This window comes from Lolium rigidum, chromosome 7 (genome assembly GCF_022539505.1).
Source record: "Lolium rigidum isolate FL_2022 chromosome 7, APGP_CSIRO_Lrig_0.1, whole genome shotgun sequence".
Lineage (NCBI taxonomy): Eukaryota > Viridiplantae > Streptophyta > Magnoliopsida > Poales > Poaceae > Lolium > Lolium rigidum.
In genome coordinates this window covers 46,186,666-46,207,295 of record NC_061514.1, presented here as the reverse complement: position 1 = coordinate 46,207,295, position 20,630 = coordinate 46,186,666, and the positions used below count along the sequence as shown (strand labels likewise).

Here is a 20,630-nt window from a genome sequence, read left to right as displayed (position 1 = left end):
GAATTATTAATGAAAGTTAATTAATTGGAAGCTGGGAACCCCATTGCCGACTCTTTTTGCAAAATTATTGGATAAGCGGATATGCCACTAGTCCATTGTGAAAGTATGTCAAAAGTAAATGACAAGATCGAAAGATAAAACACCACATACTTCCTCATGAGCTATAAAACATTGACACAAATAAGAGGTGATAATTTTTGAATTATTTAAAGGTAGCACTCAAGCAATTTACTTTGCAATGGCGGAGAAATACCATGTAGTAGGTAGGTATGGTGGACACAAATGGCATAGTGGTTGGCTCAAGGATTTTGGATGCATGAGAAGTATTCCCTCTCGATACAAGGTTTAGGCTAGAAAGGTTATTTGAAACAAACACAAGGATGAACCGGTGCAGCAAAACTCACATAAAAGACATATTGTAAACATTATAAGACTCTACACCGCCTTCCTTGTTGTTCAAAACTCAATACTAGAAATTATCTAGACTTTAGAGAGACCAAATATGCAAACCAAATTTTAGCAAGCTCTATGTATTTCTTCATTAATAGGTGCAAAGTATATGATGCAAGAGCTTAAACATGAGCACACCAATTGCCAAGTATCACATTATCCAAGACATTTTACCAATTACTACATGTAGCATTTTCTGTTTCCAACCATATAACAATTAACGAAGCAGTTTCAACCTTCGCCATGAAAATTAAAAGCTAAGAACACATGTGTTCATACGAACCAGCGGAGCGTGTCTCTCTCCCACACAAGCATTTATTCAAACAAAAACAAAAACATACAGACGCTCCAAGTAAAGTACATAAGATGTGACCGAACAAAAATATAGTTTCAAGAGAAGGAACCTGATAATTTGTCGATGAAGAAGGGGATGCCTTGGGCATCCCCAAGCTTAGATGCTTGAGTCTTCTTAAAATATGCAGGGATGAACCACCGGGGAATCCCCAAGCTTAGACCTTTCACTCTTCTCGATCACATTATATCACCCTCTTCTATTGACCCTTGAAAACTTCTGCCACACCAAACTTCGAGCAAACTCATTAGAGGGTTAGTGCACAATGAAAATTCACATGTTCAGAGGTGACACAATCATTCTTAACACATCTGGACATTGCACAAAACTTCTGAAAGTTAATGGAACAAAGAAACCCTTTCAACATAGCAAAAGCGGCAATGCGAAATAAAAGGCAGAATCTGTCAAAAACAGAACAGTCCGTAAAGATGCATCTGTACTGGGAACTTAACTTACTCAAATGGAAAAACTCAAAACTAATGAAAGTTGCGCACATATCTGAGGATCACGCTCGTAAATTTGCAGATTTTTTAGATTTTTTACAGAGACTTATGCAAGAATTCGTGACAGACAGCAATGCTGTTTCTGCGCAGCGATCCCAAATATAGCATCAACTTTAACATAGAAACTTTACTTGGCACAAAAACATGATAAGGAGAGGTTGCTACAGTAGTAAACAACTTCTAAGACTCAACAAAACAAAAATTACTGTAGTAAAATAAACACATGGGTTATCTCCCAAGAAGTTCTTTCATTATAGCCATTAAGATGGGCTCAACAGTTTTAATGATGCACTCGCAAGAAATAGTATTTGAAGCAAAAGAGAGCATCAAGAAGCAAATTCAAAACACATTTAAGTCTAACATGCTTCCTATGCAAAGGAATCTTGTAAATAAACAAGTTCATGAAGAGTATAGTAGCAAGCATAGGAAGACAAAACAAGTGTAGCTTCAAAAATTTCAGCACATAGAGAGGTGTTTTAGTAACATGAAAATTTCTACAACCATATTTTCCTCTCTCATAATAACTTTCAGTAGCATCATGAGCAAACTCAACAATATAACTATCACTTAAAGCATTCTTATCATGAGTCTCATGCATAAAATAATTACTACTCCCAACATAAGCATAGTCATTCTTATTAATTGTAGTGGGAGCAAATTCAACAAAGTAGCTATCAAATATAGGAGGTATATTGTAATCATAATCAAATTTATCCTCCATAACAGGTGGTAACAAAAGACTACTATCATTATAATCATCATAAATGGGAGGCATATAATAATCAACATAAACTTTCTCCTCAATACCCGGAGGGCCTAAAGAGATCATTTTCATCAAAACCGACCTCCCCAAGCTTAGAATTTTCCATAGCATTAGCAACAATGGTGTTCAAAGCATTCATATTAATAACATTCCCATTAGCATGCATATAAAGTTCCATGGGTTTTTTAATTCTCTCTTCAAACACATCATGTCCTAATTCAAGATAGAGTTCATAACGATCTCTCATATTTTTGTTGTTTTCCATTATGCCTAACTAGTGTAAACAAGAAACAAAAAGATGCAATTGCAGGATCTAAAGGAAATAGCTTCGAGTACTTACAACGACGCCGGAAAATAGCTTAGTAGCCGAGATCCGGAGTGTGAGTACCTTTTACCTTTCCTCCCCGGCAACGGCGCCAGAAAATAGCTTGATGTCTACGGGTGCTTCTATTCTTGTAGACAGTGTTGGGCCTCCAAGAGCAGAGGTTTGTAGAACAGCAACAAGTTTTCCCTTAAGTGGATCACCCAAGGTTTATCGAACTCAGGGAGGAAGAGGTCAAAGATATCCCTCTCAAGCAACCCTGCAACCACAAAGCAAGAAGTCTCTTGTGTCCCCAACACACCTAATAGGTGCACTAGTTCGGCGAAGAGATAGTGAAATACAAGTGGTATGAATGAATATGAGCGAGTAGTACGGCGCCGAGAAAATAGCTTACTGGCGTGCGGTTGATGGTAGTAATATTGTAGGAAGTAAACAAGCGGTAGTAACGCAGCAGTAGTAACGCAGATAAAACAAGTAAACAAGCAGCGATAGCAGATATTTAGGAACAAGGCCTAGGGATTAGACTTTCACTAGTGGACACTCTCAACTTTGATCACATAACAGAATAGATAGATGCATACTCTACACTCTCTTGTTGGATGATGAACACATTGCGTAGGATTACACGAACCCTCAATGCCGGAGTTAACAAGCTCCACAATTCAATGTTCATATTTAAATAACCTTAGAGTGCATGAAAGATCGACACGACTAAACCAAGTACTAGCATAGCATGCACACTGTCACCTTCACACCATGTAGGAGGAATAGATCACATCAATACCATCATAGCAATAGTTAACTTCATAATCTACAAGAGATCATAATCATAGCCTGCGCCAAGTACTAACACGGATGCACACCTTGTCACCATTACACCGTGCGGGAGGAATAAAACTACTTTAATAACATCACTAGAGTAGCACATAGATAAATTGTGATACAAAACACATTGCAATCATAAAGGGATATAAATAAGCACTTCACTACGCCATTCATAACAGTGAATAAGTATTCTGTGAAATATAGCCTAAGAGACCCACACGGTGCACACACTAGTCACCTTTACACACGTGGGACAAGGAGTCTCCGGAGATCACATAAGTAAAACCCACTTGACTAGCATAATGACATCTAGATTACAAGCATCATCATATGAATCTCAATCATGTAAGGCAGCTCATGAGATTATTGTATTGAAGTACATAGGAGAGAGATGAACCACATAGCTACCGGTACAGCCCCGAGCCTCGATGGAGAACTATTCCCTCCTCATGGGAGCAGCAGCGGTGATGAAGATGGCGGTGGAGATGGCAGCGGTGTCGATGGAGAAGCCTTCGGGGGCACTTCCCTGTCCCGGCGGCGTGCGGGAACAGAGACTCCTGTCCCCCGGATCTTGGCTTCGCGATGGCGGCGGCTCCGGAACTTTTCTCGTACGCGTGGCTTATTCGTCTCGGGGTTTTAGGTCGGGGGCTTCTTATAGGCGAAAGGGGAGCCTCGGAGGGGGTCTGGTGGGGCCAGACACTAGGGCGGCGCGCCTGGCTCCTTGGCCGCGCCGCCACCATGTGTGGGCCCCACGTGGCCCCTCTCTGACGGTTCTCGGGTGTTCTGGATGCTTCCGGGCAAAATAGGAACCTGGGCGTTGATTTCGTCCGATTCCGAGAATATTTCGTTACTAGGATTTTTGAAACCAAAAACAGCAGAAAACATGAACTGGCACTTCGGCATCTTGTTAATAGGTTAGTTCCAGAAAATGCACGAATATGACATAAAGTGTGCATAAAACATGTAGATATCATCAATAATGTGGCATGGAACATAAGAAATTATCGATACGTCGGAGACGTATCAGAGTGATGCAAGGGGTGTAGGAGAGGACCAATGCTGAGCAAACCTTGATGGTTTGGGCCATAATCTGCTGGATTTTTGAGTGTGTGTAGTTGGTAGAAATGGTGCACACAACCTGTTCGACACAATGGCCGCAAGAGATTTTTGTTTGAATTTTAAAAATCTTTTTGGTGCATCTCATTCATATATATTTAAAGAGGTAGAATGAGGGTGGTGGTGGTCAATTTGGTGAAGGTTTTCCAAATTTCAAATATGAGGTGATCTTCTCTTTAATTCAATGTCTCCACGTGGCATCTTTATTCTGGTCAACCTAGGCAGAGTCAACCTTCATGGTTAACATCAAAATTGTTCACCTTGACATGGTCTTCGATGAGGTGGAAAGAGTTGACTAATTTTAGTTTAAGAATTTTCCAAACCAGGGGTGCAAAGTAGGTAAGATATTATAAAGTGGCCAAATGACCATTATCACATGTAAGTGGAAATTGAATTTTCCTTTGATTTGAATTGTGTTTCTTTGATGCAAAGGTGTTTGTTTTTGATATATAAGTGTTTCCCAAGCAATGGAACAAGCCATGGTGGCCTTGGGTAAGGATTTGCATATTTGGCTAAGTGGGTATGTGAGTGAATTTGCATTTTTCTATTCTTGTTTCACTTGATTTCTTTGGGGCAATATCTAGGGTCCATTTGGGGTTAGATTAGGTTTATAGGTGGTTTCACACCATTGGGTCAAGGTAAAATGGCATAGGTAAATGTTTGGTAAAAATGGCTAGGTGTCACATATGCTTCTATGCATATGTTGAATTTCTTTTTATTTCTTTTTGTTTCACCTTGGTTTTGATTGGGGAAGTACTTGATTAGGTTTGTTGATGTTTTCAAAGCATTTAATCAAGGTAGAAAGGTCTAGGTAGAAGTTTCACAAAAATAGCCATAGGCACATAGGCCCCTTTTTCTTATTTAATTTAATTTCTTTTTATTTTGTTTATAATGGATGGTGAGAAGAGGGGTGAGATTTAGGGTTTAGTGGGACCTAACAATGGTCCACCACTATTTAGAAAAGTAAGAAGGTCATTAGTCAAGATTTGCATACTAGGGCTATATGCCCACATATGTCTTTTTATTTTATTTTAGTTCCTTCTTATTTGATCCTATTTAGTTTTGAGAAGGTTAGGGTTTAGGGTTTTGGGATTATGTTCAATGTAATAAACAAACAAACATGACAATAACACAAGTATTGGGTGTGAGCACTATGCATAGCATCATATTCAGAAAAGTTTTTGTTGGTTCTCATTTTTGAAAAAATTCATTTTCTCTTTGTTTTAAAATTTGGGATGTTACATTGATCTTGGTGCTGGGATTTGAGGTGTACCAGGCCTACACCGCACCCCTTGTTCACGTGCATTGCCTGCGAGCGCGCCCGTGGCATCTCCTCTGAGCGCCCAGGCAAGTATCTCCCCCGCTCGAGGTGCGCCCGCGAAAGGTCCGTAGGGACTAGGGAAGGAGTAGTGGCGGTGTGAGGAGACCGAGCAGGGACCGCATGTGGGGGAGTGGCCGGGCGACGCTCTAGTCAAGTGGACAGGGCAACTACAGAGGAGAGGGAAGGGCGGCGGCTAGAGGGGAACCGGAGGAGGGGAAAGTGAGAGAGGAAAAGGACTAGAAGAGACACGGGGTAGGTTTTAGATTAGGGTTAGATTACCCCTCACGTCCCCCACTACATGTACGCTAGCAGTATGCAACAATTTTTTTGAGCGAAACCTAAAATGTCTGATAACTCTATTTTATCTTTTGAATTTGAGGATTCTAAAAAAATCGATAAGACCATTTAATTCAGACGTAAATTTTTCTGTAGGTGCTTTTTCAGATAAAAAGCTTTTCATCCGAGGTCATATTCAAAATCTAGAGCCGTTTTACCGTAACATAGCGTCTTTTTGTAAAATTTGGTAAAAATCATGCTTGTTATTTTTCCTAACAAGTAGATTACGTAACATAACTACATCTCAAAGGAGTTTTAAATTTGAATTTTTTTATCATATTATTTTATTTTAAAAAACTTAAAAAAGCGATCGATGTAGTGGGGGTTACCCATATGTAGAACCCAATCCCGCCACTCTAGGTTCATGCAAACAGAGCAGTTGGTGTCGACGGAGATGATGCAGCAGCTGATCCAAGCAACTCACGCACATGTGAGGACGTGGCAACAGAAGGGGGTTGTGATATTAGAGTTCTCAACCTCCCCCGATGGCACTTGTGCGCTATGTGGTGCTCCTGAAGACGTGACATACATTTTCTTCTCATGCTCGCTTGTCTCCTTCGCATGGAATGTGTTGCGCCAATTGCTAGGGTGCAATTGGCGCCCTGCGAACTTTGTTCAATTTCTACAGGTTTAAAGGAGAATGGATAATCAAGGTAAACTCCAAGTAAGGATCCATTGGGTAATCCCAGAGGTTCAAAAGGTTCTTATATACTCTGTAATAGCTGGGTTTTAGAGGACCCATTCTACGGGTGTATAACTTTCACTACTAGTTATCCTTTTTTTTCCATGGTATTTTGGCATCAAATCGACATATATTTTTACATTTTCCGTCAAAAGTTATAATGTTGTTTTCCTTTAACAAGAAATTTTTTCCTTTAACAATAGTCTCGCAACCGGATCTCCTCCAGCACGAAATTGCGTTTGAATAGTTTTCATTTTTTTTATTCACTTTTATGCACAATCTTTGTGTGCACGCATGTATCTTCCACCTATTAACACATGATGGGTTCTATGAAATTGCATGAGGAACTGAATACTACGTTTATTATTATTTGAAAGAATTTTTTCATTTACGTTCCTAGTTGTAGGGCTGGTATGGTGTTCCCTGACACAGTGTTTGGCATGACCAGCTGAGGCAGGAATAGTTTCAGGTGTTCATTCAATTACTTAAATTGAAACTTGACATCTCACTTTTGTTTGTACATTTTTTGTGCAAGTTACTACATGACCATAATCTCCTTCTCAATGGCTATTTTCTTTGTCATAAACCTATAAGCTGGAAGGTGCACTTTCAATAATTTTTCATTCAAGTAACATGGAATTTACCCTTTGCAACCATTATGAAACTAGAAAAGAGAGTAGTTTGGTGCTATATCCCTTCACAACTATGTTTTGTATTATATAAAGATACTACACTTCTACACCACTGGTAGTTTACTATTTGCATGAACAATGTGACGACAACTTCATTTTTGAGTTTTATTCATATAGGAAAACATGTTATTTTTTAAATGTCGGCTTCCTTCGATCTGATAACTCGCGTGTTGGAAAGATCGTTGAAAAACACATTTATATAGTATGTGCTGATATTTTTCCATACGAGTAAAATAGTGTAGTAAATGTTAATACTTACAGTCTCCAATTTTTTTTGTTTCCTCAATCATGAAGAATTGTTTACCATCATCTATCATAAATCTTTGCTAATAACAAGCAATCCTAAAGTGTTCTTTTTAAATAAGGCAAAAAAATACGACTTCTATTTATATAGGTTGTGTAAACAGAGTGTCAACAGCCAAAAGAGAGTGAAGCACTTAGTTCCGCGAGATATCACTAGTAGAAAAAGAGGCTTCCGTCCACCCCCATTAGTCCCGGAAATATTCGAACCGCGACTAAAGGGGGCTTTAGTCGCGGTTCGGGAGGCAACCCGCGACTAATGCTCCATCCGCGACAAAAGGGTACCCCTTTAGTCGCGGTTGGTAACACCAACCGCGACTAAAGGGCTATGGAAGGATGCGGCCGGCGGAAAAATCTTTAGTCGCGGTTGGGGACACCAACCGCGACTAAAGGTACCCTTTAGTCGCGGTTGGTGTCCCCAACCGCGACTAAAGGTTTTCCGAGTTTTTGTACTCCCACGCACCCTGCACCCCCCCCCCCCGTGGATCGCCTTTTTTTGGTTTGTAAAATACAAAAGAAAATGATAGAAAATTCAAAAAAAAAAATTGTTTTCAGATTCTTGTATGTTATGCAACCTACTATTCGGAGAAATTAAGAAATTCGAATTTCCACTTTTTTTGCAAAAAAAGTTTAAAAAATGGTAAAACCGCAATAACTTTTGCATACGACGTCGAAAAAAAACGTATAATATATCAAAAAAATCCTGGGAAAAAGTTACATCCGAATTCACCGGGGCTTACCCGGTTAGCTAATTTTTAGATTCTCAAAATTCCAAATGGAAATACAAAAGTAGGAAGATTTTAGTTTTTTCTATAGATTAAGTATTATATATTTTTTTAATTTTTTAAAACCTAAAATTAATAATTTCATTCTGCATAAAGATTACTATCATTTTTACCCAATTTTTAGATTTTCAAATTTTCAGATTTTAGGTTTGGCAAAAAAAATATTTAATTAATTAATAAAATTAAAAATAATACAAATTAAAAAGTTAATGTTTATTTATTTATTCAATATTATTATTACATCATTACTTTTGTTTATTAAAAGAATTATTTGAAATTCAAACACTAAAGAAATGTGACATCGATCAACATGTTAATATGATTGATATGATACTACTATCACATACATGCGCGCGAAGCACTTGGATGCGAACGGAATGGAACTCGGATGTTAAGCGTGCTAGAGGTGGAGTAGTGGGAGGATGGGTGACCGAGCGGGAAGTTTGACCAAGAGTAAGTAATTTGACTAGAGATAAGTGTAATTAGAGATAGAGACTAAGATATGCAAATAACTGAAATAAGAGAAATTCTGAAAAAAAAAAGAAAAAAAAACGGAGTGAAAATTTTTTAGAAATCCAAATGAATTTAAAAAAATTAACGAAATAGCCTTTAGTCCCGGTTGGGGACACCAACCGCGACTAAAGGTCCTTCGCCCTGGCGCACGGTAGCCGCCCACGTGGACGGCTTTAGTCGCGCTTAATTAGTCGCGGTTGCGCAACCGCGACTAATGGCAGTTGCGAACCGCGACTAAAGGCCATTTTTCTACCAGTGTGTTTTGGTGCATCAAAGACTCACATTCTCCCTTCGTCAATAAACTTGAGGAAATGCGTCAATGGAAAGTTTGATATCTTGCCGAAAACCATTGCATTTTACTCCTGCTGAATTTCCCATGCAACCCGTGTTACGACGGATATCAGAAACTTGGAAGATGAACAATCCATGTGAGTTATTTTATCGCAGCCTGGAGTAGCAAAAGTACATGTTTCATAGTTTCTAAAGTGTTCTTGCAAAGAGAGCGGATGATAATGTACGTGCAATCGCAATAATTGATTATTCAGTTTCCAATCCCCCATAACTAAGTACTTGCAGCACCAAGTATTGTTACAATGTCATCCATAGCAATTTCACAATTCAGTTATTTTCTACTCAATGGTGACCAGTCGTTTAGGATAGTGAATGTACAAGTTAAACTTCAGTTTATACCAACACTTCTGGGAGCAATGCATGGGGTATCATCTAGTATTAGTAATAAGAGTGACCTACTGTGATTTTTCAAGGAACACATCATATGTAAGAGAATTGTGAAGTCTATTGCGAGAGGTATTTCTTGTTTCTACCACTTTGGAAGTTTGAATTTTTATATGCTTGTTAGTATATTTGTGCAATGTTGTGCTAATGGGAGTAAATGAAGGGACTTAGAGTAAATTTTTTTTTTATATGGATAATTTTTTGTGTAAACTCTTACTCTAGTTCTGGTAGTTAACCGAGTCTTCCATGGAAATAATATTGCCAAAAAAATATAACAAGAAGATATATACAATTATGACTTGTATGTTGAGTAATTGTCTTAATAGTTTAACCTTCTAGATACTCAATCCCATAGATATGGTGATAGACTTGATGGTACTTTTGAAAGGATGTTTGTTCGATGGAATGAATGTTTAGTGGTGATTGAGAGCGTGCCAAATTTGACCTTCAACAAATGAATAATTTTTCTTTATATATGCTCAAACCACTATCGCACTCATAGTATGCCACAACTCCTCTGGCCTATGAACGATCCTCATAGAGAAAACTCTTGAATTATGGCTATTGAGTTGAATAACACTTGTACCAGCAATGCTATAATGGTGAAAAGTATGGCATTCTCAAGGTTTGGATTGCAAAAAAGTGAGAGAATGCTTTCAGAACCAAGATAGTTATACACAAATTGTGTCCAAGTCTATCTAGTCCAATCAAATTTACTAAGTTTTGTCATGGTCTCACTATTACTGAGCTTAAGTTCTTCAAAAGCAAAAGAATGGAAAGAAGTATTTGATAGCCTTGATTTGTTGATGTGGGTGTCTATGAGATACTCCATTGTTATGCTTCTTTCGACATGATCTCTCACACTTAATATGCTAATATGAAATTTTCAAGTGTTCCTTGGCAAGCTAAGAATTGACTAATGGATTTAGAATATTTGATTCATGTCTAGTTATTTATGCTCATAAAATCTCTATTTTGATTGTCTTGATTTAACAAAGCTTGTATGATGTTCTTGAACTTACTCTATCTATGCTAAGCTTTCGGATGAAAGGAGTGATGGAGGCATGAGACTACCAATTTTAGGTGAACTTGCTTTTCTCGGTGTTTCAGTTTAAACACTGAGTTCCTTATGATTTTTGGTTTATTACTCAAGGACGATCAAGGTTTAAGTTTGGGGATGTTGATGGTTGTGAAAACAACCAACTTTATATGTGTTTAAATCGTATATTAATTAAGTCAAGAATTTGATGAAATATCTCTCTAGCCCTGCTAGTAATGACTAATTAATCCAAAGATATGAAAACTCTTGTTTTAAATTGTGTGATAAAGGAAATCATGTTTTATGGCGAAATCTAGAGCAAAAAGGAAACAATCATGAGTTGCCAATACTTACAAGTCAACTGTGGACGAAGATGTGAACCCAGTGGTGTTAACGAGCACTGGTACTTGCGGGGCTCATTTGGACCGACCGCCCGTACCACTCGGCACCAACTTCGCCTGGTCAAAACAAGCAACTCTCGTCAGGCAACCTATATATTTCAAGACTCCAGCCGCCGGACAAAGAGCCGCCATTCTCAGATTGTATCAGAAACACACCCGAGGAAGATCTACCGTTCCACCTCCACCATTGTTCATCATCCCCTTCTCCATCTCATAGTCATAGCCATAGCTTGTAATTGGGATCTTCTCGCGATTAGTTACCTTGTAAGAATATTTGGTATTAATCTAAGTAATTCTACAATGTTTTCTTTCATTGATAATGTTATTACGAGTGAGTAGTCCTCACATGCTTCGGATTGAGGATTAGCCTCACATCAATTATATGCATCTAATTACATGGGAATAATATGTGGTGATTCATAGGAGATTTGTATTCGTATTATTTTCTCTTACCACAATCCGAGGACTTTTTAGGTACCCAAGACCCCGAGGATTGATCAAGGTTTGAGGTGATATTTGTGGTAAATGGCATCTACCCGCAAAACCTAGTGACAACAAGGGGAGTAAGGTATTTGTTTAGTGATAGACTTGGGAATAACAATAACATCGTCATTCTTAACACGTTGGTATGTATTTTACTTAATAACCGTTTATAGCTCGGTGCTTCGTGGTATAACAGTTGGACCAAGAGACTATATGCTATGCATGTGGCTCGTAGGGGATACTATATTTACGGATGTGATGCCCATAAATCCTATGTTAGATCATCTACACATGAATGTCCTTAGCTTTATCTTTATGCCATATGTATGCATAGATGCTGGTGAAACTTCAACCCTATCCTATCTTCATCCATCGACACAACTCTAGATACAAAGTAAAATGGGAATGTCTGGTAAACGTAAATAAAACGAATTACCAAGTATTGTAGACTTTCCTGTACCATCAACAAGTGTTTCCCAAGGCTTGATAAACCTAGGTCTTCTAAAAAAAACTACTATAATGCGGGTAATCTGGATTGAAGGCATCACCGAGTAGTATAAAACGTAATTTACTACTATACTATGTAATAGTGTCTTAGGGCATCTCCAGCTGCCCGATGCAAACAGGCAAAAACTGACTGTTTTTATCCGCACGGTCAGAAAATGGGTGAAACTCCAGCCCAACGGTCCGACGAGAACTGACCGACTTGTCCGCGCTGACGCATTTGCGGCCCAAATTTGTGCTCAGAATTTGTCGGCGCGGATAGCAAGCAAGTTCGCGGGCTTCCTCCTCTACTCAGCCAGGGGCCCGCTAACTAGGGACACCTAACCCACCACACCAATTCGTATCCCTCCCTCCCCTTTGCAACCCTAGAGAAACAACGTCGCTTGCCCTACTGCTCGTCATTTCTAGCACCTTAGTTCGGCCCACAGCTCACCAGAGAACACTATTGGCATCGGCGTTGGGGAGTGCCTTTGTTGGCCTTGTTGTAGGCCCTTCCCCGCCGCTTTTCAGCTTGGAACAACCAACTGACATCGACGCCCAGGACTTGTTTGGCCGATTGCTCGGTACGAAACCCTGGACCATTTTCGGCCATATGTGGAAAGTAGGCATGATATTGATCCACTATTGTCGCCCCATATATGGACCTTAGGCAGTCGATCAACTTCTTCATCAAGGAAGTCCTCGATAGCTCGTCGTAGGAGTAGTCGGACGGCTCTTCGGAGCTCATGGTTGCCACGGCCTCCCTCATCTACGAGCACACTAAGGGGAAGAGGCCGGTGCATAGTGGCTCGACGAGGACTCGCAGGGGCAACCTGAAGTACGATCGAGAGGGTGGCCACTACCGGCTATATCAGGACTATTTCCACCCCACCAAGCCGGTCTTCATGGAGGCCCTATCCTGGAGGCGATATTGGATGTCAAGAGACTTGTTCTTGACTATTATATAGAGACTACGACCCCTACTTTGGATGTCGACTCTATGACGCTGTTAAGTTGGGCTTCACCTCTTATCAGAAGTGTTCTGCGGCTATTCATATGCTTGCATATGGAGTGATTGGTCGTTTCCTGGATGCGTACTTGCGAATAAGCGAGACCACCTGCTTTGATGTTATGTACAAGTTATATCGAGCTGTGATTGCGGTGTTTGGTGATCTTTACTTGAGGGAGTCAAGGGTTGCCGGCACTATTTTTTGCATGGCCGGTTCCCATAATGACATCAACATGCTCTAGCGCTCTCCGGTATTCTCCAGCCTTGTAGAAGGCAATGCTATTGTGGTCAGCTATGATATCAATGAAAATGCATACGATAAGTCATATTATCTTGTTGATGGCATATGTTTAGTCTGGACCACACTAGTGAAGACAACCCACAATCCTTCAAGAGAGAAAACGAAGAGGTTTGCCCAAAGGCAAGAGACTTGCAGGAAACGTGTGGAGCAGGCATTTGGTGGTGCTCCGAACTCGGTAGGCTATTGTTAGTCACGCTGCTAGAACATGGAATATTTAGATCATGCATGATGGTACGACTGATTACGTGATCATACGCAACATGATCGTTGAGCAAGAGGGTGATGACAACCTCCATGACCAAGAATGACAATTTCAGCATGAATTTTTGAGCTGCAGGCAGGGGTAGCAACGTTTGAGGAGTTTCTCCATATGCACACTAAGCTTCGTGATAGCCACATGTCCGCTCGTTTCCAAGCAGATATTATTGAGCTTCAGTGGGTATTGACAAGGCATGAGAAGAATGAGGAGTCGCCATCGCATACAATTTTATTTGTTTAATTATGAATTTTATTCTTCTTTATTTTTAAAAATACATTGCATGTGAACTATGTAGTTTATTTGTTTATTTACATGTAGTAAAAAAATTAACATTATTTTATTGTAACTTGTTATTTTTTAGTGTTCTCTATCCTATCCAAGCGGATGCTGGCGACGCAAAACAGACGCTTAAATTGCGCGCGCCTGTTTGCGTCACCTCGTGGACGCGGAAATGATCGTTTTTGTCCGCGCGCCCGTTTGCTCCTGAGGGTGCCTCTAGCGGCCCGACGCATTTGTTTCTACTTTTTTTTTCATTTAAACATAGATACAAACATTACACAAACTAATACATAGTTTGGAACATGGTTAACACATTGCAAAATAAGGAAACCTAACTAGTGTTGCCTACACAGGTTTCTTATGTTCGCTGCCAAGAAAGAACACTCTCGGGCACTCTCAATCACCCAAACTGGAAAATCCAGCTGACAATGATAGCTCAGTTGTTCCTATCAAGGGAGAACATACAGAAACTCCACTAGTGGCTTCAATTGACCTGTGGCCATCTTCGCTGCAAAGAAAGAACACTCGAACAACACTAGCTGTCGGTGTCCTCGCCGGACTCGTCCGTGTGGTAGTGCCTGCGGCAGGATGTCCTGTCGAAAACCTTCACGACCATCTCGTCGTCGCCTTCGTAGAGGAATGTGAGCAGGCAGCCGGCCTCGTGATCGAGGTCGTGGGCGAACTTAGCACACTGGGTGTGCAGGTACATCTTACCCTGCCGTCGAACAAGACCTCGACATGCCATCGACAAAAGTTGCAGCTGGCCTCCCGTAGCTGCAACTCTGCCGGCTCAACCCTATCGACGAACTCAGCGAATTTGTCCAGGAGCCGCTTGATGCTGAGGGGTACCTAGTCGATGCGGAGGAGGAACTCGAAGCATCGGACCTCCTGCAAAGACGACGACGGCGTAGGTGACGGCGAGCGTGGGGCCGTAGCTACTCCACCTCGGCGGCCCCGGCCGCGGCGGCCATTCCCGCAGCCTAGACCACCTCGCCGGCCACCTGTACCAGCCATGGAGTACCTCGCGGGGTTGGTTGCGTCGTAGGAAGAGCGAGGTGGCACTACGGTGGAGGTTGTGGTGGCTAGGATTTGTGTGGAGGAGAGCATGAGGAAGACGAGTGTGCGCCTTCTTTATATACGTCGGATGCTGCCGAGGGGCGTGACACGCGTGGCATCGCCATAACTTCATTGGCAGAGGTGGGCGGCGGCCACTCAGCAAGCGAGGCATCACCATTAACGTGGCGCAGACTGCCGAAGCAACGCCTTGTCGCCAGTGACTGGCGCGGCTGAGAAGACGCATCGAGCCAGGGTCACTGCCAGGCGGGCCCAACGAAACGTCCTTGAAAGAACATCTCTCCACCATTATGGTTTTGTGTGTTTGATGACAACATGTGTGATACTCTAATGTGGTCTAGTGTGCAGATGTGATCTATATTGTTTACATATTGAGAAGAAAGAAAAGGGAAGATTCAATTGTTGAAAAGGAAGAAGAAAGGAAGAAAGAGAACATTGCCAGGCCGAAAATTCCCGCCCCCCAAAAAACGTCTAAGGACTTAAGGGTCTAGAGCCACTGGATGGCCCCCGGCAATTTCAGTCAAGGCCGAAAATTCCGGGGCGGCCCCAACTTACACCTGAATTTCCGCCCCCATTTCTTCTCCAACGGCTCAATTTCGAGGGGGTATAAATAGCCCCCTTCCTCCCCAAGCTGAGGTTGCTCGACATGTTCATGTTCTTCACCTCCAGCCAAGCCACCAAAATCAATTGATCTCCTCCCTCAACCACCCAAAGCTCTTGATCTTTGGAGAATTGAAGGAGAAGACCCTGATCTATATCTTCACCGAAGCGATTTACATTTCCCCCTTATTTTCTTGAGGGCACCATTGCTAGTGTTTCTTTTTGAAACCCTAGTTGTTGTGACTTGATTTGATCTTGTTGTTGTTGTGTTGTTACAACTATTGGGAGCCTCCAATTCAGTTGTGGACGTGTGCCTCAAGAAATTTGTAAAGGCCCAGTTTTCGCCTCGAGGAAATCCCTTAGTTGACAAGTGAGTTAGGCCTTCGTGACCTTGCTCACCGGAGAATAGGGTGAGACCATTGTGGCGTTGGTTAGGTCTTTGTGACAACCACACCTCTCCAACGTAGACGTACTTCACCTCAAAAGGAAAAAACTACGGGAATCATTCCTTGTGTTTCCGCGTGCTTCACTCTCGGTTACCCTTTATTGCATTATTATATCTTGCCTAGCTATATCTTGCTTAATTAGTTATATATCTTGTCATCTAGGTAAATTCACATAGTTGCATATCTAGAAAATTTACCTTTCTATCAAAGCTAAAAGAACTAAAAAATTAGTTAGCACCTATTCACGTCCTCTAGGTACGGCATACGATTCTCAGTCCGTCCAGACGCAAGCGGTTACTTGGCGCGTCTAAGGAAACGCATTCGAGACACATATTTAGGCCATGTTTGCGTCTCCGCGGACAGTCAGTCACTATGCGTTAGGTCGCTGGGCCTAATCCCAGACACACAACTCAGTCACCCAAAAACGGAATTCGATGCCAGCTCTTACCAGCAGGCGTCGACAAGGACGCCGTAAATGGCTTCCACATAAAACACCCACCATCACTAGCTGCCCAATCACCTCCGGCACATGCATATAAGCCTCGTTCCTCCTAGCAGCCTACAAACAGAGCACGCAAATCCCCACCCCAGTCATTTACTAATCAGCCATGTCCACCGAGGCGCTGCTCGGCGTCGGCGCAGATGTAGCTGGAGCGGCGACGAGCCGGCGGTTGAGCATCGACGACGCGCTGACGCAGCACGCGGGGGAGTTCGGGCGGTGGCAGCTGCGGCACTTCGTGCTGGTGACGGCGGCGTGGGCGCTGGAGGCGCTGCACACCATGGTGATCATCTTCGCGGACCGGGAGCCGGCCATGTGGTGCCCCGCGGGAGAGGGGCGGTGCGGCGACCAGTGCGCCGGCGCCGCCGCCGGGTGGGAGTGGGTCCAGGGGAGCGCCTCGTCGACGGTGGCCGAGTGGGGACTCGTCTGCGGCCAGCGGTACAAGGTTGGGCTCGCCCAGGCGATCTTCTTCGCCGGCGGCATGGTTGGTACGTACGTCAGTGCTCTGCTCCCATGAATCGATCGCTTGATCATGCAGTTTTATCTTTTCTCCTCGAAATCGCACGCGATGACGCCGGGTTAGACTTAGGACAGTACCAAACATGTGGCTTCCAACAGGTTCTGTAACTACTGTCGCCAATAGCAAGAGCACGGCGAAATTAAGTACCAACGCCGACGCCATAAATTAGGTAGCAGTGTGTGGTACAGTTCGTTATACATGTCCTTGCCCATTATCTGTTTACGATTGAGTTGCTGGAGCCTAACACTTGCCTGTCAAGGATTGCGTCCTCAGCCACACAGCCTAAGACACTTGCGCATCACAGAGCTGTATCTCCAGCTTTCATAATCATGTTGGTTGCTGTTTGCCTCCGTGATCGACTGCTATCACAAGTACAGTTCTACAGTTACTAGACAAAATGTGATATACTCATATTCTGGCGGATAATGTGTGCTTAATATGTAAGGTCTACGGCGGATCATGCATGCATGAAGGCCATGTATACACACATAGTCCAAAAAAGCCTCAGGTGCTGTCGCATAGTGGCATACCACAAAAGCTAGCTACATTCTCCACGACTCGAGAACACCAAGCAAAATCCCTCCGGTGCTTCTTCGCCATCCGTCGATGCATCACTCACAAGCGCCGTATACAAACATGGCACGTTTGGACATCATATCGATCGAATTTGGACTCATGAGCTTACTAGTCTAGTAGGATAGTTCTACCCCAGTGTACCTGCAGCCTTTGTTTGACTACTACAGCATCTCCACTCTCCAGACTCCAGCAGCCGCCTGCTACGACCGGCTAGTAGCATTATCTTGGAGTATTGTAGTCTGTCAGCAGCATGCTTTTCTTGTCAACAAAATTGATGCCGTGAATATGTGAAGCAAAACCTGACCAACTTGCGTAATGAAAAGATGGCTGCCAGATTCATCGATCTGGTTTAGAGCATGCTCACTACTTTGACCAGATAAAGGCCTTGTTTAGATTAACCTCACTCTCGTGTAGGTGTCGCATTCTGCTACGCAATTTTCAATCCCCTTTGTCAGTTTCTGCAACCAGATATACTTGGGGATCTTCTGGCCGATCCAAGCATCCCGCGGCGCTGATGCTGCATGCGGTCTAGATCCTTTGAACAGTAGAAGCCCAACAACTTGAGGGTGACCAGTACACCTTCCAAATAGGTTCTTTTCAAGGATAATATCCCCTGAATTATTTCTATAAAACAAACTCTGTGAGCCCCAGGGAGCCCTCAACATTCGAACGGGCATGCACTACCGCACCTCTGTTCTTACTTATCTGGTTGCAGAAACTGACAGAAGGGATTGAAAATGACTAAATTGACAAATGTGTCGATATGGGTATAGTGTAAGGAGAAAAAATGAGTATAGTGATGAAGAAAGTTTTTATTGACTCGATAGTTCGCATCAAGATGATACAATTGCAACATGCCTTTGCATAATAAAGATACACACAACCTAAACAGTCGAAATAAAAAGTTTAACATAGTGTATTGGCATGGAACACAAAGGATAAACTGTCCGAGGCGACGGAGAATGAATACGAAGATCACACTGCCATCCTTCTTAGGTAACTAGGTAAGACCTCCTTGTCTGCTCCCTCCACATATGAAGAGTTTATTATACTTTCATAATAGATGCAATTGGGCAATTGGCTCTAAGTAGCCAGTAGATGCACAAGTAGAGAACCTGCAGTTGGCTTCAAGTTTGTCTTTTGTTTTGCGATTCTAACGTACACATATATTGTTAATTGTTTTTCAGAGGAAGCCGTTCATGTGAAGTTCTGACTAATTGTTTCATTTTTGGCAGGCGCCGGTGTGTTCGGGCACCTATCAGACTCGTTTCTGGGCCGGAAGGGCGCGCTCCTGGTGGCCTGCATCCTCAACGCTGTCTTCGGCCTCCTCACAGCGCTCGCCCCCAACTACTGGGTCTATGTGGCCCTGCGCCTCATCACGGGCTTCAGCACCGGCAGCGTCGGCCTCTGCTCCTTCGTCCTCGCGAACGAGCCCATCGGGCCCTCCCGTCGTGGCATGGCCAGCATGTTCACCTTCTACTTCTTCTCCGGCGGCATAGCCATCCTCGCCGGCATCGCCGCGCTATTCCAGTCCTCGTGGCGCCTCCTCTATGTCGTCACCTCGCTTCCTTCTCTCGTGTACGTGCTCACCGTGTTGCCGTTCGTCTCTGAGTCCCCGCGGTGGTACCTCGTGCGCCGCCGCGCCGACGATGCCCTGCGCGTTCTGCGGGAGATTGCTACCGCGAATGGCAGGCGCATCCCGGACGGCGTCACGCTCAAGCTCGACGACGAGGGCGACGACGTCGACGGTGACAAGGATGTCGAAGATTCCTCCACGGCGGCGTCATCATCATCGGGCTCCATCATTGATGTGTTCCGGTCGAGGACGACGCGGGTCAGGCTGGTGCTGTCCGTGCTCATCAACCTTTTCTGCTCGGTGGTGTACTACGGGCTCAGCCTCAACGTGGTCAACCTCAAGACCAACCTCTACATCAGCGTAGTTGTGAACTCGCTGGCCGAGATGCCCGCCTACGTGCTCACCGCGCTGCTCCTCGACCGCTTCGGCCGGAAGCCACTCGGCATCGGCACCATGCTTCTCAGCGGCGTCTTCTGCACCATCGGCAGTTTCATCCCTGGCGATGACGGTACCATGAGGTAACTTTATCCATAGTTTCATACGACCTACTAACTTACTTAGTATATACACATATTATGTTCTTTGTTCGAATAAATTTGAGTATGTGACTTTGCAGGTTGGTGAGGATGGCGTCTGGTGTGGTGGGGATCTTCGGAATGGCGGCGACGTACAATCTATTGTTCATATACTCCGCGGAGCTGTTCCCTACAGTAGTGCGAAATGCGGCGCTGGGGTGCACATCACAAGCGGCACAAATGGGGGCTATACTGGCGCCGATGGTGGTCGTGCTCGGAGAGAGGGTGCCGTTCGCAGTGTTTGGCGTGTCGGGAATTATTGGCGGGTTGTTGGTGTTCTACCTCCCAGAGACCATGAACAAGCCCTTGTATGATACCATGGCCGGCCTGGAGGAAGGGGAGAAAACCCTCCTGAAGTAAAGCAAAATTGCAGTTGGAATTTCCAAATCCAAAAATCAACTTCCATGGAGAACTCATTTTCATGCTATAATCGTACCGAAAAATGTTGATAGAACAAACTACAGCCGGAGGAAAGTGAATCACACAACTTGGCTATGTAGATTTATGTTTGTAAGGGGCTTGTAGAGTTTTCTGTAACAACCTTAGATTGTTTCGCTAGTTAATACATCAAAAGAATGTTTATCTGTGAATCGAGTGACAAATTACTTATTTCCATGCGAGTGATACTGCCAACCGATTCATCATCAAACGAAATTGACTAACTGCGTCGGAGAGAGGCATGAGGCTCTTTCTTGTCAAAAAAAGAAAAATGAGGCTCTTTCCCCAACCCGATATTCAGACATAAGAAAGAAAAAATTTATCTTCCTACTGGTTGGGACAGTCATGCCCACACACTTTCTAGCTCAAACCTCTGC

General features: G+C 43.1%; 1 protein-coding gene across 1 annotated transcript; it reads left to right on the top strand.

Annotated features, from left to right (window-relative positions):
* The first annotated feature begins 16,677 nt into the window (after nucleotides 1-16,677).
* Nucleotides 16,678-20,366, top strand: LOC124676467 (organic cation/carnitine transporter 4-like). Its single transcript, XM_047212520.1, has 3 exons — nucleotides 16,678-17,056; nucleotides 18,900-19,758; nucleotides 19,857-20,366. The coding sequence occupies exons 1-3, from the start codon at nucleotides 16,678-16,680 to the stop codon at nucleotides 20,173-20,175; spliced, it is 1,557 nt and encodes a 518-aa protein (XP_047068476.1). The 3' UTR covers nucleotides 20,176-20,366.
* The last annotated feature ends 264 nt before the right edge of the window (nucleotides 20,367-20,630 follow it).